Raw genomic sequence first — 18,160 nt, forward strand, 5'->3', positions numbered from 1 at the left:
TGCCCGTAAATCTTAAAGCTTGTGCTTGTGTAAAATAATGAGAAGGAATACAGTGCCAACTAGTGGCCAAAGCATACACCTGACACAGGTCAGGCCAAACTAGGGCAGCTGAAGTGTGTCCAACTTTTTCTTACCAGATCCTCTGCACCGGGCATGTGTTAAACACTGTAAGTGGACCAGTGCATACCGAAATCCTAAAACTTTCTCTCTACTCAAGCAGTCAGTACTGGTGTTTAGCATATATCCATGCCTGAAATGGAGGGCAGTTATGTGGTTGATTTGATGTGTTAAATATCAGAGTGTGTTAGCCTCTCATTTATCCCATCATTGTGCCACAGCTCCAGACAGTACAGTCTGACACTGTTCACCAGGGCAAGCCTGGAATGAAGACCGTAAACAAACTGTTTGAGCGGAAGTCTCTGGTTGGATAGAGCAGGTTGGAGTGGCAGCCTCAGCAGTGCCCCAGCCTCTCTGCTCAGCCCCAGCCCCAGCAGGTGGCCTCTCTCCCCTCTCCACCCATAGTGGCCATTTGCCCGGTGGGGGTAACCATGCGGCCCTTCCAGCACTGATCCCTTCTAACGTGCACCCTTAAACCCCCACAACCAACACACACGCGCACGCGCGGTCTCCATCTTGACGCAAACCCCCAGCTTTACTGCTCATGCCTCTGATATTACAGCTTTTAGGTATTTTGGCTGCATGACTGGAGGATTTATTCTCCTTTCCCAAGAAAGGGATCGTTCAGGGGCCTTGGGCCGCGAGCCAAGCTCTGCCATCGATCGGCACCGGTAGCGATGGTGGCGCTCGCCTCATTAAGACTTGCGGCTCCATCACCAGGGGTGACGAGCCCAGCCACCGCAGCATGATTGGGGGCTTAGATGATTGCAGCTACTGTGTGCCTGGGGAGCATCAACACCCTCCCCCCCCCCCCTCCAACCCCCATACCCCAATATGGCTAAATTGCATTAGAGTGCTGAAGCACCTAGAAACGGGTAGCTATAATGACTTCCATGGCGGCAGTGACATTTCCGTCGGTGCGACGGGCTCCCCGCCAAGGGAGACCGCCACACGGTGAGGGTCTCATCAGACTTGGATGAACATGAGCCGATAAAGGTGCGGTGGGGGGGGGGGGGCGGTCTGGGGCGCACAAACACACACACACACACACACATTCACACATGTGAAGCATTTTGCATTTGACCTCATTCTCTTGCCTCTCTGTGTGGCTGGCATTTCCAATATGCTGCTCTCATTCCCTAAATACCCAAGGAAATGGCTGGAAGTCTGATTTGGCCCCACTTGAACTCGTCTGCACTTGAGAAGTGTATTTTTTAGTCACTTGAGTTGTGGCACAGTTGTGATTGTACTTCTTGCACTTCTGAGATAAACCAGACACATCTAGACTGCTCACATGTTGTTTTTCTCCCCTCATCAGTACGTGGAGACGATCAGCAGCAAGCAGACTGACCTGGACACCTTCATCGCTGAGGGCTACAAGACAGCGCTGTCGGAGGAGAGGAGGAGGTACTGCTTCCTGGTGGACCGACAGTGCGCCGTGGCCAAGAACAGCAGTGCCTACCATGGCAAGGTGAGTGAACACCATGCAGACCAACAGAACTGAACAGGACGGGCTTTTTCTGGGCTCTGTGGAAGAGGGCTAAATGGAGCGTAGATTGCAGATGATGCCCTCAAATGTATCTGTGTATGTTGCCATAACTATTTTGCTTTCTCAACATATTATGGCATTATACCAAACAGTATTACAAACAAGCCACAATTTAGAAAACCATTGCAATTATTGTTTAGAAAAATAGAAACAAAAACACTCTTCACTATTCACATTTAAGGATTTATTTGTCAATTCTATAACATTGTAGATGTATTTTGCAATTCTTACAAAATTGTCAAGTATCTGAAATGCTTCCTTGAAATCTTTTGACACCTGGAACTGCACTGAAAGCAAACGCACCAAAGCCGCTATGAGGTAAGGAGGTAAGAGTGTGGATTCTAGTGGCTGCTACAATCTTCCCTCTTCTCACCATATGCTTTCCTTTTGCCTGGGAGGTGACTGACGTGTGTGTGTGTGTGTGTGTGTGTGTGTGTGTGTGTGTGTGTGTGTGTGTGTGTGTGTGTGTGTGTGTGTGTTGCTACTGAAAGGGAGGGAATGTGATGAGAAGAGAGACCGCACAAGAGAGAGAGTCCATCCATCCTTTTTTCAAGAACATGCAGTCCAGCTACTAATCTGCGTGGGGGCGTGTGTGCGTGGGAAGGGTTCACCAGGGCCATGCTCAAGTGCTCTCTCACAGTGTGGATGCACTGCTGTGTGTGTGTATGTGTGTGTGTAGGGACTCAGCACACAAACAGAGAGAGAGAGAGCGGGAGGGAGAGACAGAGAGGGAAAGAAATAGAGAGAGGGAGGCAGAGAAAGAGAGTGTGAGCGCTAGTGAGTCACCTGTAGCAGTGGGTGGGTTGTGGTTGTGTATTTGGGCACAGACGCAGCCTCTGGGCCCACACTCCTACACAGCAGGCCTGGAACACAGAGCCCACAAGTAGCCTTACCACTCACGCGTACACACACACACACACACACACACACACACACACACACACACACACACACACACACAAACTACACAAGAGCAAGAAAAGACCAAAACAATAGGCTGACTTGCTGTTGTTGACTGTTGTGAAGAAGTGACAGGGACTGATTATATGTAATGCAACACTGTTTTGGACAAGATGTGTATTTTTGCTTATGCTATGCGTAGCCAGGAAAGAAAGTAGCCAGGTAATACATGCAGTTGAGGACTGTTCACTGAGCAGGTCACTGAATGCTTGACTTGACTGATATCCCTTTTGAAGGATTCAGGCTTACTCCCAGTGCTACATTGCTGTTTGCAATTCACCTGATGGTTTCTGAAAGGTTCCTCCACATGCTCATCCTCTGTCTCTCACTCTCTCCGCAGGGCAAAGACCTGCTCACCCAGAAGATCCCAGTGTGGCAGCAGGCCTGCGCCGACCCCAACAAGCTCCCTGACCGGGCCTTGCTCCTGTGCCAGCAGATGGGCTCGGGCACCCTGGTCCCCAGCCCCCTGCACTCCTCCAAGGGCAACCTGGTCATCTCCGACCCCATCCCTGGAGCCCAGCCTCTGCCCATGGCGCCCGAGCTGGCTGCCCTGATGGGCAGTGGTCTAGGAGGAGGGGTGAGTGGACACCACAGGAAGCTCTCATGACTCCGCTCAGGGGGGTGTAATAGTATTATAGTCTGATTCAGCGTCTCTCAGGAGGATGTTTCAGTGGGCTCTAATTTGTATAAAGGTCAAAGTCTAACTAAAGTTAATTTAATCACTTGGCACAATCTGTTTTTTTGCGTTCAGTTAAATCTAATTGTTACTGTGAGCTGAAGATCTGAAGCACAAACAGCAATGGCCCAGCGCATTGCTTCCATATCATAGTTTTAGTTGCACAAGGCACTTGGCTTGTTGCCTGACTTTGCACTCTTCCCATCGTTTAAATTAGGGCCCAGTGTGACAGTGACAATAGTGACAGCAGCAGTGTGGGTACAAATGAACATGTTTTGAACAAGTGTTTGCTCTATTACAAATCAATTAAAATGTCTCTAAAGGTTTGTGAATGCACATTTTGCTCGTTTTTCATAATGTGTTCAGTGTGTGTGTTCAGGTGCATATTTGTTGTGGTGAAGTTACATTGCTAATGAACAATCAAAGGCCTTGCATTTGTGAGTCTATACATTTCAGCCATTAGCAATGCAACGGTACACGGTATATTATTGAACCGAACGATATGCCCCCCACGGTTCGATATGCAGTCATGAACCGCAATAAGTCTGTACATCTGTCATTTATGATTTGCAGACGTTTAGCATTGTGCTGCAATCTACACAAATGTTGGCTGAGATACACCAGTACAATTATCGGCCGTCGGACAGTCTGACGAGGGCGGTGACACGAGTCTGTTCGGTGTGTTCCGTGCCGTCGTCAGTCGGAAGGAGCCGTTGGGGGATCCTTTTTGGCTGATTTGACTTGTCCAATGGGCAGTCGGACTCAATGACCAATCTGATTGGTGGAGTGCTAGCCCTTGACTAAACATTATCTCGGATTACTGTATGTCAATGTAAATCAGGTTTTCTAGGCCAAGTATACTTGCGTATACAAGGAATTTGGTCTCTGCATTTATCCCATCCGTGAATTAGTACACACAGAGCACACAGTGAACACACAGTGAGTTGAACACACTAACCAGGAGCAGTAAGCTGCCTTGCTACAGCGGCACTTGGGGAGCAGTGAGGCGTTAGGTGCCTTGCTCAAGGGCACTTCAGCTGTGGATGTGGGCATGGGAGAGCAGTGCTCAACCTCTTCCCCCACCCACATTTTTCCTACTGGCCAGGGATCAAACCAGCAACCCTTTAGTTCCAAGCCCGAAGCCCTAACCAGTAGGCCACGGCTGTCTCAACATAAAGTATGACCATTAACAGTTATATTCAATAATATCAATAATGTCCCCACCTCAACCATTTAGGCAGCAACGTACCTTTTACATTCTATGAAACATCACAGTCACGAAATTTAAAATAGATTGACAAAAGGGGCACCCCAGCTCTCTCCACTGATGGTTTGAACAAAGCAGTTGAAAAAACTAAGCCTAGTAAGTCAGTCACACTACCATTTTTTGTCTATAGGCCGTTATCGTGACCCACAAATCGTAATACATACCGAACCGTGGGCACACTGTACTGTTGCAGCCCTAACAGAATTATAAGCATGTGATGTGTGTGGTGTTAACCTAAACAGAGGTTCAGAAGTAAGAGTTATGTAAATAGTAATAGTGGAAAGAAACAGTTGCTGCAAGTGCAACTGTTTTGCATCGGCCTTCCTCTCTAAGAGGAGTGGGTAGAAAATGTTTCCTCTGCACCAGGCAATCAGCTTTTTGATCAATTGAGCATTTAGGTAGGCGCACCATCACATTTCATTATCCTTGCCCATTTGCTGTGTGTGTGTGTGTGTCTGTGTGTGTGTGTGTGTGTGTGTGTGTGTGTGTGTGTTATGTGGCTTTTGTTTGCCTGTTTATTTTCCCATTTCCTTGTCTTGCGGTAGTGGCCGAATCTGCAATAAGAGTCTTAAGGTGTTAAACCTGCCACGTGTGTGTTGATGATGATGATGTGCGTTTGATCCTCGAGAGTGGAATATGGGGTGGGGTGGGGTGGGGTGGGGTGGGGGGGGGGACAAGCAAGCAAGCAAGCATTTCCACACTGCAGAGTTAGCGCAATGGTCACCGCGCGCGCGATGAGTTAATACCTCAAAGACGCGCAAGTATGCGCACGCGTTCTGTAGCCCTCCTGCTATTGTTGAGCGTGTCAGGCTCCGAGCGGCATTGTTAGAATTTCAATATGCGCGCCGCTCCGAGTCACAATGAAGGCATTCTCTGGGTCCGATTTGTGTGCATTCACTCAGAGTCTCCCAAGTAATGTACTTAACACTAAAGAGCTCGTGCTGCGGCCCAGCACTGAGCCCAGAGAACCGGCTGGAACCTGTCTGCAGTTATTAGTTACTGTAGTGCAGAGCTGTTTATCTGCAGCAGTGCTCATGCATTATGAGTGTGGCCAACGTAGTGGGTTTCAACTGTACTTGAACACTCTGTGTGTGTGTGTGTGTGTGTTTGTGTTTGTGTGCGCGCGTGTGCGTGCATGAACTGATGCCCCTTAAGTTATGTAATTTGGATAGAGAGAGTATGGAGTATCCATATGGAGTATAATATATACTTTATTGAATTGCAGAGAATAGACTGTAGAGGGCATCACTATAGTATGTATAATAAGGGGTTACTTCTGGGTCTGTGTGGCCATAATACAAATGGTGTGTGTGTGTGAGAGAGAGAGAATATCAATGTGCATGCATGATGTGATGCTGCCCTTTAAGTTACATAATTTAGATGGATTCTGAGAAAAGTATGTCATAGAAAATCATATAATTGCAGAGAGTGTGAGAACATTGCTATGCTACAGTATATAATAAGGGTGTCTGTGTGTGGGTATCCACAGAGGCTGATGGGCCCTGATGGCATGTCCATGGTGAACGGCACGACGGGTGTGCCGCCGGAGGAGTTCTGGGGGGAGGGTGCTGTGCCCCAGGGCCGTCCCCCGTCTCCCCAGCCCCCGAGCCAGGCCCAGCCGCCGCCCCAGCGGCAAGTCAGCGACGTTTACTCCAACACCCTGCCCGTCCGCCGGCCTGCCCCCGCCAAGAACAAGACCTCTGTGGGTAAGGGCTCTCCACCACACACACACACACACACACACACACACACACACACACACACACACACACACACACACACACACACACAGACACACTGGCCTCTGGACTGATCTGCCTCACTGAATAAACGTCCCACAGAACACTAGGGCGTAATTGGTATTGGGGAAAGTCTTTTCCCCAAACTTTTGTGTTCACCAAAGGCTGCAAAGTAGGCCACGCCAACTGTGTCACTCTAAATGTCTGCACTGCAGGAGCGGTTAAAGGGATCAGAAAAGTTTTCAGCATTTGTGAAGTGTTCCCCGATATGGATCTAATCTCCCATGTAGGAACTTGAAAGCTACGGAGTTGTGTGAACTCGTCTGTGGAAAATCTCACAGGTCAACAACGCTCTCGCCCTCTGAGGTCAGCGTCGACTCTTATCTCCAGAGCTCCGAGCGGTCCTGATGTGGGCAGAGATGGAGAGGAGGAGGAGGAGGAGGAGGAGGAGGAGCAGCAGATGGAGGATTTGAATCATGATGGTGTGTGTGTTTTTTTTTTTTTTTTTTTTTTCTCTCCCGTAGGCGAGACGCGGACTCTGCCCCGGTCGAGCTCCATGGCGGCGGGTCTGGAGAAGAATGGGCGTAGCCGCGTGCAGGCCATCTTCTCGCACGCCGCCGGCGACAACAGCACGCTGCTCAGCTTCACCGAGGGCGACATCATCACCCTGCTGGTGCCCGAAGCCCGCGACGGCTGGCACTACGGCGAGAATGAGAAGAACAAGATGTAAGACGTTCACAATGATCGGAACATTCCCTTGTCCGGGAAAAAGCAGGTTGGAAAAGTAGATGTTGTTAGAAGCAAGAGGAACATCCGTATCATGTTGGAAGGGATAGTGAACCTAAAGGGCGAACTTATTAGACACATTTCGGAATGTTCTGGAAGCAAGGTTATCCTGGGGGCGAGGGCTGGCATTTTCACTCTCTGACAGGTGCACAGGTGTCAGCCTAGGTAAGCTTTCAGAGGTGTCATGTTTTTCCGGTCAATTAACGGCTATGCGAGATGGAGGTCTTCTGTACCAGCACGGGGTTGTTCCGGGTTTGGTTTTGATCTTCAGACACTGCTTTGAGTTGGCTTGTATCGATTGCATAATATGCCCACTGCAGTGTTCTGGAAAGCTCTCTGAGGTAATTGCGTTTTTTCTCCTCCAGGCGTGGCTGGTTCCCCTTCTCATACACGCGTGTGCTACCGGAGAGCGACAACGAGAAGCTGAAAGTCAAGTAAGCTCGTCCCATGGACAACTTTCTTCCTCCACGTTCATTTGCAACATGCCTCTTACATAAATTATTTCCCTGCTGTAGGTTTTCTTGCATGTGGTAATACCCCTGAGAGCTGACAGACTTCTTAGACTTGTTTGTGTTTGTTTTGTGTGTGTGTGTGTGTGTGTGTGTGTGTGTGTGTGCATGTGTCTTCGTATGAGTGTGTGCAATGCTCATATAAAAGTTTCTAACACTGCCAGTTCAATCACAATCAGGAGTCACGCAAGCATACTTGCTCAAAGTAGGCCACCTCGGCTTTTGCATGATGTAAGACCTTTCTTTGCACAAAGTGAGGCCTTCTTTCTAACTGGGCTGACGCATCAACCGCAACCAACACAAGCCAGTCAGCACAGTTTGACTCTAGCTTCGGATCCTCACAAAAGTGCACAAACAACACATTTATTGAAAGTTGTCTCAAGAGTTGTGTTGTTATAGAACTTGGCACAGCACTGGATGATGGGGGTATAATGTACCTCTGATGTGGGGAAAAACAGTCTGTCCCCCCTGATTATGACTTCCACTGACGTCTGTGTCTGTGTCTGTGTGTGTGTGTGTGTGTGGCCATGCAGTCTGCACCACGGGAAGAGCAGCAGCACAGGAAACCTGCTGGAGCGCGATGACCTGCTGCCAGCGCCTGACTATGGCCTGACCGCCCGCCTGCTGGCCCAGAGCCTCACACAGAGCCGCCCGCGCCCCTACAGCATGGCCGGCTTCACGCAGGTGAGCAGGGGGCAGACACACACACACACACACACACACACACACACAGCTGCCTACTTCCCTTATCACATGACCGGCTTCACATAGACATGACAAAGTAACATTTACAAAATATGTACTGTAATATATTATGTGTTTTTGTGTACCTCAATCATATTATATAAGTCATGTCTGACCAAGCACATAACTGGTAATCTTTGCCCTCTTCATGGAGCTGTTAAATCACCAATCAATCAATCAACAATCAATCACTAGCCAATCACTAATCCCCTGCTCCTGGGCACTCTCATTTCTCATCTCATCGTTTTGTCATGTTTTAGGTCTCATTATTTCTCTGCTTTCCGTGGTCTATATAAGCATGGCTCACATTGCTCAGAAAGAATCTGTTCCAGTTGCACTTTTGCTTGGCGTGCGCTGAGGCTGGGCTGGTAGAGACATTCGGTCTTGTCAGGCATCCCTGGCTCCACCTGATTATAGTAGGGGAGCACAGAGCACAGTCTGTTCCCCCTGGGGAGTCAGAGCTGCCTGTACCTGCCTTTATTGCCTGTCTGTAGTTGCTGACTCTCTACCTATGTCACTTTTTTTCTTTGCGCAACCACAGACAGTGGTGAGGTGCTCTGACACGGTTTGTTCCCTGCGTCTCTGTTTTAGGGCTGAGGAGGTTTTGTTTAAGTCCAGTGGCTTGTTCATTAACTTACTGACTCAGTGAAATTCTTTCGCTAAAGGAGACAAGTTACTGTCACAAGTCTAGTCTCATGGTTGTAGAAGCAGTGATTGGTCATCTTGTGGGTATTCATACAAAAGCTGCATACAGTTCCTGAATTTTGTTTTTGTCTCGTGCTTTCAAATTCGTGGTTCATGGGAAGTCCCACAATTCATGGCCGGACAGTGCAGTGTGCTCTACAATTTACTGGAATATTTTGAGCCACTGTAATTGACATGTTTCAAACTGTAAAGATTCGTTGTGGCATAGAACGTCACTTGTTTTTTTTGTTTTTGTCATATTTTCATATCCACTGTTTCTACTTTTCTCTCTCTCTCTCTCTCTCACTCTCTCTCTCTGTCTTTCTCTCTCTCTCTCTCTCTCTGTCTTTCTCTTGTGGTTTCTCTGTCTCACTCGTATACGTACACACACACGCTTTCACTCACCCTTTCACCTCACATCCACCCACTAACACAAAGATGTCAAGTCACCTTTCAACTCCACAGGCACACAGTAGGCTATTAGGCAGAGAGTTGAGCTCTTGTACATCTCCAGCAGCCTCCTCTCCTGGCACCTTCCTCCTCACCGCCTGCTCCTCTTCCTCATCGGTATGCCGGCACACACAAAGCCAGTCATGAGTCATACTGCAGGAACCGCCAGCGCTTTGGTGTGCTGCCCTCTGCTGGCGAAAATGAGTACTAGCATCACCTCAGGCTCACAGAAGGGGTGGTCTGAGGGTGCATATCAAAAGCGCCTTCTCATCCCCCTTCATGTCTGCCCATTAGCAGCATGGAAGTCAGTCAAAGTCTGCCACTCTTGAAGACAGATTCTGTCTTAGAGCTTAGATCTTACAACAAATGGAGTTGCTATATGAAGGAACATAGGCAGGAGCAAAGCATGTTCAAGTAGATGCATTGTGCAGTCACAATCTCTTGTCTTACAACTGTCATGTCACAGTTTAAATGACCAACATGTACCCCACTTGCTCAGTTATATTTACTGGGGCCTTTAATTCAGGCCTTAATTTTCTAGCTTTTGAACAGGCCCAATAACCAGTGACAACTGTGCGACATCACGTCTCTCTAAAAAGACAGTGATACTTCAGTGAACAAGTGTGTCCGTCTCGTTTCGTGAATACATTTTACATTAGTAGAAAAGGGGTGATGAAACAAGGAATGAACACCGTTAAAGAAACGGGATCCTCCTCAAGTTATCATATTTGCATTAATGTGTCTTAATCAGCAACTAACATCAGGCACTTCTATTGGCTAAGTGAAGCCAGCTCTGTACTAAGACCCATTGCTCTTTTCTATGCATTTCAGCCCGCACTTGAGGACTATGACAGCCGCTTTGCCACAAGGTAAGACTGTTTCTCACTGGCTATGTCAACGATAAATGTAGACCTTCTAGAAGTGTGTATGATGGGCCTTTCTGTTTGTGTAGATGCCTGTTAGATAAGCCTCTGTTAGCCACCTTACCTTCCTTTTCCCCTCTTTTTCTTAGCTCTTGCGTGCTTTCTGCTAGTGCTCTGCTTCAGTTGGGTTATGTAACGTTAAACGAGTTGACTTGTTAGCAGTTAGCTCAGAGCTTGCTGTCATGGCCCGTCTTCACTAACAGGCCCAAGAGAAGCCCACTGGGCTCAACGTCTTTGGAAAAGGAGTTAGAGTTGAGAGTGAGGGTTATGTGTTTAAGTGTGTTTCTGTGTGTGTGTGTGTGTGTGTGTGTGTGTGTGTGTGTGTGTGTGTGTGTGTGCATGCATATGTGTATGGGTGAGAGAGGGAGGGAGGGAAAGAGAAAAAGAGGGAGAAAAAGAGTGTGTGTTTGTGTGTGTGTGTTTGTTTGAGGGAGATTGGAGTTTGGGATGCGGGGAGGTTGGGGGTCACATCACTGTCAGTTTCATTCAGACTTCACTGTTTGTCCAGAGCTGTGGCCTCTGGCTGTGAGTGTCTCTCTGTGGTCACCTCTGTGTTGCCTGTGACCTCCCTGAAGCAGGTCGCCCCATCTCTAAAGAAATGAAGAACTAAAAGCAACTTGTCATTTGTTTTGATTGGTGTTTGTGTGGAAGAAAATATCATGTTCTTGTCCAGTTGGTTGGTGAGATATTTCAGTGTAAGTCTATGGCTGCGAGTGATGTCACAGCACTTTGACCTTATTTTGAATCTTAATGACCCTATTTGGTCAGATTCTTGGTTTCTATCAGTTGTCTTTATTTATTTTTGATTTGTGCTATTTATGTGACACTTGGTTCTGATTTGGTTTTTATGCTAACATCACTCATGGCCATTGACTACTGAAACGTGTCCCTCTAATATCTCAAAACACACCAATGGCACAAACCCCACACAAATGCGGCCCTAACAGATGGCAGTGCTTTTTATCTTCTCTCCTCTCTCTCTCTCTCTTTCTTTCTTTCTTTCTTTCTTTCTTTCTTTCTTTCTCTCTCTCTCTCTTTCTCTCTCTCTCTCTCTCTCTCACACTCTTTCTCTCTCTCTCACTCTCTCTCACACTCTTTCACTCTCTCTCTCTCACACTCTCACTCTCTCTCACTCTCACTCTCACTCTCTCTGGATGGGGTGGCAGCCTCACATAGCCCTTTCTGCTCGTCTGTATTTTTAGACTCTCTGAGTGACTCTGTTGCAGTCCCCCTAAAGGCACTAGGCTCACCCAGCATCCACTTCACTGGATTGCTTTGATATCTGCCTTAATGAATCCCTTTTCTGGATTAGCTTTCTTCAAAGGTTCTTCCTCTCCCATTTCTTTTTTTGTTTGTTAATTTATTTATTTATTTATTGCTCTGTCCATCGTCTAATGAATAGTCTCATTGTTTGTGCAATACTGTTAAAAGTAAGAGGAACTATATGAACTGAAGCCCTTTGTTAAACCACACAGTGAGACTGTTTCAGAGATGGTGCATCATTAGATATTCACTAAGGCAGATCTTAACCAAGTTAAATCCAAAGGTTGATCAGGTAACATGTCCTGTCACCCTGAGTGCCATGTCTGTAGAAGATGTGGGTTGATGTTACTGGAGGGGAGAAGAGAGGGGGAAGTGACCCCCCCCCCCCCCCCCCCAATATCTCTCTCTCTCTCTCTCTCTCTCTCTCTCTCTCTCTCTCTCGCTCTCTCTCTCTCTCTGGCTCTCTCTCTCCCTCCCTTTCCCCCCTGCTCTCAGCATTCTCCTCTCATTGGCTGTCTCTGTCTGTCCTTCAGCGTTTCTCTTCCTCTGTCTGAATGTGTCCCACCTGGCACGATTCCTTCTCTCTTTGTTCCACAGTTCCGATGGCAAATTGATTTCGACAGTGTGAGAACAGACAGACTAAAAGAGACACAGACAGCCCTGGATAGCACAGGGGCCACGGCCCCTCCATCCCCCTCCGACCCCCTCACCCCACCCTCAACCCCACCTCTAACCCTTAACCACCCCCATCCCCGTCCCACCCAGCCTTCGGCTTTCGCGCACCCCTTCTGCAGTGGAGGAGGCCCATCTCATCCCTCCTTTCTGTCCTCTCTTCCTCCTCCTCCTCCTCCTCCTCCTCCTCCCCACCTCCCCTCCGCCTCCTCCTCCTCCACCCTGCGCTCCCCTCTGTCCTGCGGGCGGTGGCGGTGGCTCTGCCAGTGGTGTGTGGTGGCCCGGGGGCCAGGCCGACAGGGACGCCTCCAACTCTGCAGCGTCGACAGCAGCAGCATCAGCGGCGGCAGCTCGTTTGCTCGGCTCGCAGCTTTATAGACTCTGACTCTTCTTCACCTTCAACCCCCCCCCCCCCCCCCCTCCCCCACCACCCAGTTATCACCCTCTTAACCAATGCCATTGGCAGCATTGCCATCATCAGACTTTGTCCTCTGGGGGGGGGGAGGGGACTGCCAAAATCATTCATGCATGTGCACAGATTCTGAACTTTTTTTGTTTTGTTTTTTCGATGAAGGACCCATTTTATGTGCAAATGCCAAAAGAAAATATCCTGTTTGTGGTCACACTGAAGCAGCTAGCCCTCTCTGTGTGAAACCTCTGTTTTTTTTCACTGAAGCAGCTAGCCCGCTCTGTGTGAAGCAGCTAGCCCTCTCTGTGTGAAGCCTCTGTTTTTACACTGAAGCAGCTAGCCCTCTTAGTGTGAAGCAGTAGCCCTCTGTGAAGCCTCTGTTTTTGTATTTTTACTTTTTTTGGAAAAGTTTCTGTGGACATAGCAGTGCCCTGAAGCCACAAGCAACTAACTGTGCTGACTGGGGAATGTTCTTTCTCTCTCTTTCTATCTCTCTTTCTTTCTCTCTCTCTCTCTCTCTCTCTCTCTCTCTCTCTCTCTCTCTCTCTCTCTCTCTCTCTCTCTCTCTCTCTCTCTCTCCTCTCTCTCTCTCTCTCTCTCTCTCTCGTTCTTGTTCTCTCTTATTCTTTCTCTCTTTCTCTCTTTCTCTCTCTCTCTCTCTCTCTCTCTCTCTCCCCTTCTCTGTTTCGTACCGTTGTTCAGCTGTGCAGATGCTCTCATTAGTGTGTTATCTGGCAGTTTGCTTTGTGTAGCTTCACCTCCCCAAACTCTGAATTTGTACCTGTCCAGAGGATGTGCCATGCTCTTTTTTGCCCAGCTTGCTTAAACCAATCCCATTTTGGAAACCTGTCTTTATTTCATTGATTTTTACCATCATTACCCTATACAGTTTGCCTCACAAATTGATGTAGGTGGACAGTGATGTATTTGTGAATCTGAAATAAAACGTTCAGTTGCGATGCACTATCTTTGCCACTAGCCACTATCTCTATGCTTGCTGATGCTTCAGGATCCCCGAAACTCACCTCCTGAACCAGGTGTTCATGTTGTGCCTGCTTTAAAGGGAAGCCTGTCTGATGCTGTATGTTCACATGCACCAGTTCGGCCAGAGAGCCCTTTTGATCTGAACAGATTTGGTCAGGGTTACGTTTCTTACCCCACTCACCGCACCCGTCGTATGATCAAAGCAACTGACCATCAAAAGTCCTGCTCCTTGCTCTTTTTGCTCTTCTTGCTCTCTCCCTCCCTCTCTCCTTCTGTCTCTCTCTCTCTCTCTCTCTCTCTCTCTCTCTCTCTCTCTCTCTCTCTCTCTCTCTCTCTCTTCTCTCTCTCTCTCTCTGTCTCTCTCTCCCTCCCCCCCACTCTTTCTCCCTCTCTCTTCTCTCTGTCTCTCCATCTCTCTGTCTCTCCATCTCTCTGCCTTGATTGATGGATGACAGATCCTGATGAGCTCCGCTGTTGTATCCACTGTGGCTATGTACTTTTGAGTCTTTCTCGTTGATGGACAAACACTAATGAAGACGTAAACAATTCCACTAGTCTGCTTTCAAGTTTTCACTATTGTAACCCGACAAACTGAAAACTTCGCTATGATCTGCATGCTGTGACAATAATCAAAAGAAATAGACCATCGGGAAGAATTGACCTCGAATGTATGGTGACTTTTTACTGAAAGATTATATATATAAATATCTATATATTAATAAACCATTTGTTCCAATGAGACATTTTTCATTGATTGCTTGTATTCATGGTCTGTGGAAAGCATTGTTTGTTCATCAGATCATTTTTTTGACAAAGCACCACAGTCTTTCTAACGAGGGCGGGGAGACCCTGTGCTCGTAACCGTCCCCGTCACATTAGTTATGTCCACTTCCTGTCCCATCCCCGTGTCTCTCCTCTCCCTGACCCTCTGTTCTGTTGGTTAAGATGTCCACAAGGGGATGTGCCTTTTTTGCAGATATATGGTTGTGTGTGTGTGTGTGTGCACTATATTTTAAATAGTAAGTACTGTATGTGCTTGCATGTGTTGGCCTCCTGTCTTGCCCTTTGTTTGTTTCTCTGGCTTCCTTTTGCCTTTGATAGCTTCCTCTTTCCTTCTTAAGTATATTGACTTAATGTTCTTTATTGTGCTATAGTGTATAGTCTATAGTATTGTGTTATATACATGTGTATGGAGATAGAGGTGTGTGATTGTGTGTGTGCGTTTGTTTGTTTTAACCCTTATTTACTTTTTCAAAAATATTTGTGTCAATGTTGATGATATGTGTTCCCCTTGGAGATTCCTTTTCTAGTACATGAATATTTATTTTCATTTTGTTTTTATCTCTCTCTCTAAAAAAGAAACAATTCCATAGGAGAAAGTACACATTACTGCTATGGGCAGAATCTTCATTTTACACTATATTGTGAACTCATGCTGTGCTGTGTTCACACATATCTGAGAGCACTGAGTTGCATTGTCCTCACTCATCTTTACTACCGATGGCGTCAGTGTGTCAACGTCACTAAATATGAGTGAACTAATGGTCATTTTACATGACAAAACTAACCAGCTGTGAGAATGCCTTCAGTCAAAGCTCTTACCCAGACAACAGGCGCTTCCAGCGTGGATCTGGCCCTGATCAGGCACCGATCCGGCCCGCAATCGGCACCAGATGAGGGCCAGGCTCGCGCCGGAGCTGACTGTTGTCTCGGCTTGACCATACATGAACCTCCGTGTTGTTGTTGAGAATCAGCTCTTCGGTACAAACCCAAGGACTCTGTTTACCTTCCAGTTTGGGTCCAGAATTATCCCGGTTCTGAGTGGGCAGGACCTCCGTAAGTCTCCCCCCCCCATCCTCGCTCAGCCAACCAATCATGCCCTTGCTCTCTCTTGTTTCTCTCCACTCTCATTGGCTGTCTGGCTTTAGTAGGGAAACTGGGCTTTTTTTCATGCTACCAGTCACCCCTCTCTTTCGGATGAGCTTTTTTCTCCTTATTGCAACACATGCAACAGACCAATCATAGGGGTCACTGGTAGCAAGGAAACCACTGTTCTCATGGAGATGTGTGGGTTCTGGAGGTAAAAACTAAATCTTAACTCTCACCCTGCATGCATGTCACTTATAATAACCAACCTTCCTGAGCTACCAGAGTAATCATACTGTTTGTCACCATCTGCATGACTGCTCAACAGCCTTCCATAGAAGTGTCCTAGAGGTCCCTAAGTTCATGAGTATATGTCAAATGAATTGCTGTTCGCCTTGAAGCAGTACGTACTTAGCCAAAAAAAAAGCTAATTGCTACAAGTCTTTCTGGTGGCAGGCTTCTCTTCTCTCGCCAGCATTTAGACTAAACCCCAAGGGGATCCATCCTGCTCCTAGAGTGCTGGAAGTGACCTAATGTGCATTGTTCCTCGCCCCCCTTCCCCCCCCTCTTCTTGCAGTGACCGCTCTCTGGAGGGCTACTTCAGGCAAACCTTCAACGACGACCGAGCAGCTCCGCTCTACTATTAGTCAGGACTGGCCCATGCCCCGTCATCACATCACTTTCTTCCTCCTCTCTCTCTCTCTCCCTCTCTCTCTTCCTTCTTTCTTTGTTTCTCTCTCTCAACCCTTTGCTCACCCTGTTGTTTTTTTCTCTCTCTTTCCCTTTTGTCTCTGTGACACTCTTGTCATTTTTCTGAGCCCTCTCCTTTGCTATCTTTTATACGGTCTGTCTCTCTCCCTCTCTTTTCTGTCTTCTCTGATCTTGATGTGTGCTCTCACTCGGGCCAGCCTTGAGCTGTGACGGAGAGAGCCTGCTGACGTTGAGTACCCCGTCACAATGGAGAGTGGACACCAACCCGTGACCCACACTATTGTTGTGGGGTCGTGCGTTAAATGCAGCACATCGCATCATTTTCTAGCACTGTATTTAAATCAACTCAAGATGGGCCTTTTTAAATGCACAGTTTGTATGTAAAGTGAGAGAGATGGGAGGTGGTAGGTTTTACAAAACTGAAGCTGATGTGGAGAACATGGATGCATCTTAAACTGAAATATTTTTCACATAGTTTGTCTTGTTATATATAGAAATAATTTCATTCTAATCAAGTCATAATGATCCAAATGCGTCGTTTTTACTGTAAGTATCCATTTTCTATTCAGACTGCACAGAATGAGAAAGCAATGATGAGTGCTGGATATTGAGACATTTCTCGATATTTCACTTACAGTATCTTTAAAGCTGAAGTGTTTAGGTTTGGATTTACACCATTAAGTTCTGTTGTCTCTCTCAGCCAAACAGACTGCAAGTCCCCATAATCCTGTATCGTTATGGTGACCTGTTTCTGCTCAGTGCACAAGTATATGGTAGATCCTAGTACCTGCTCCTTCTTTTGTAATACATACAGAAATAATTTGAAGAAAAAAAAAAATAGCAATCATCTTACTCAGTCACTGTAAAGTGCTAAGAACAGTATTCACTACAATGCTTCTCTTCTGTAGAAAGCTATTATACATAGTGACTCTAGTCTCAAGGTCAACTTGTAAATCTGCGCTTGTAAAAAATAGTTTGTTTTTTTTCTGACAGTGCAACTCTTTATTCTACTTCAATCTCTAGTAATGCCTGTGCAATCACCTGAACTGACACAGTGAACTTATAGAACTGGAGCACCAACAACATGGGAACAGTGCCTTCCTCTACAGTCTGTTTAGTGCTCTGGGCAGCTTTTTGATTTGAAAAAGAAATCCTTTAATTTAACACTAGCGTAAGCAAAGGGAAAATACTCTGCGATGTTTTTCTTTTCTTTTCAATTGTAGAATTTCTTTGTCTTTTTCTATCTTTTTTTAATTCATTTTCAAATTGTGCTTGAAGACAGACTTTTATTTTGAGCTTAATGGTTTTATCTGTGCGTCTGGGAGGTTATCTGCAAGGGTTGTATGTGTTTGTAGTTATGCACTTAAAGTTGTGTTAATGGGACAAAACTGAGCAACATGCACATCACTGCAAATCCTCTTACAATAACTGAGGCACTCCACAGTATCCTGTGCTGGCTGCTTTGACGACATTTGACCACTAGAAACAGAGAACTGATTGCTCAAAATATGAGAATGTAAAGAGGTGTATAGTGTGTGTGTGTGTGTGTGTGTGTGTGCCGCTGCAGAGAGTTTGGTCCACACTAAGACAGGTCTTATGAATGGCCGATAACCAATTCTTAGTTAAGTGTGTGTGTTTGTGGTCAAGTGGAATCAATTTTGTTTTGTAACGTTTTTATGTCATACAGCTTATCTTTTTTTGTAATAATTTGTTTGTCTGTATGAATGCTGTCCAAAAACTGTGCAGAATCTATATCTTAAAAAAAAAATAATAAAAAAACTATTTCCCAGAGTTATACACATTGAATCACTAAACTGAATGATTTCACTGGAATCAATCTGTGGATTCCAG

The 18,160-nt window shown here is 46.6% G+C and overlaps 1 protein-coding gene across 3 annotated transcripts in view; it reads left to right on the forward strand.

The window, feature by feature from the left end:
• The window catches only part of LOC121705212 (brain-specific angiogenesis inhibitor 1-associated protein 2-like), a 26,891-nt gene extending 8,785 nt beyond the window's left edge, over positions 1 to 18,106 (forward strand). The window contains exons 4-12 of one of the 3 annotated variants that reach the window (XM_042086074.1): positions 1,436 to 1,588; positions 2,967 to 3,203; positions 6,059 to 6,275; positions 6,833 to 7,034; positions 7,460 to 7,528; positions 8,137 to 8,287; positions 10,313 to 10,350; positions 15,526 to 15,568; positions 16,176 to 18,106. In XM_042086074.1, coding sequence (XP_041942008.1) covers positions 1,436 to 1,588; positions 2,967 to 3,203; positions 6,059 to 6,275; positions 6,833 to 7,034; positions 7,460 to 7,528; positions 8,137 to 8,287; positions 10,313 to 10,350; positions 15,526 to 15,553 — 1,095 coding nt within the window. In that variant the 3' untranslated portion in view covers positions 15,554 to 15,568; positions 16,176 to 18,106. Of the gene's footprint in view, positions 1 to 1,435; positions 1,589 to 2,966; positions 3,204 to 6,058; positions 6,276 to 6,832; positions 7,035 to 7,459; positions 7,529 to 8,136; positions 8,288 to 10,312; positions 10,351 to 12,264; positions 13,712 to 15,525; positions 15,569 to 16,175 lie in introns of those variants that run through there. The other 2 variants (XM_042086072.1, XM_042086073.1) reach the window with 2 other exon arrangements.
• Positions 18,107 to 18,160: the final 54 nt, after the last annotated feature.

Source organism: Alosa sapidissima, chromosome 3 (genome assembly GCF_018492685.1).
Source record: "Alosa sapidissima isolate fAloSap1 chromosome 3, fAloSap1.pri, whole genome shotgun sequence".
NCBI lineage: Eukaryota > Metazoa > Chordata > Actinopteri > Clupeiformes > Clupeidae > Alosa > Alosa sapidissima.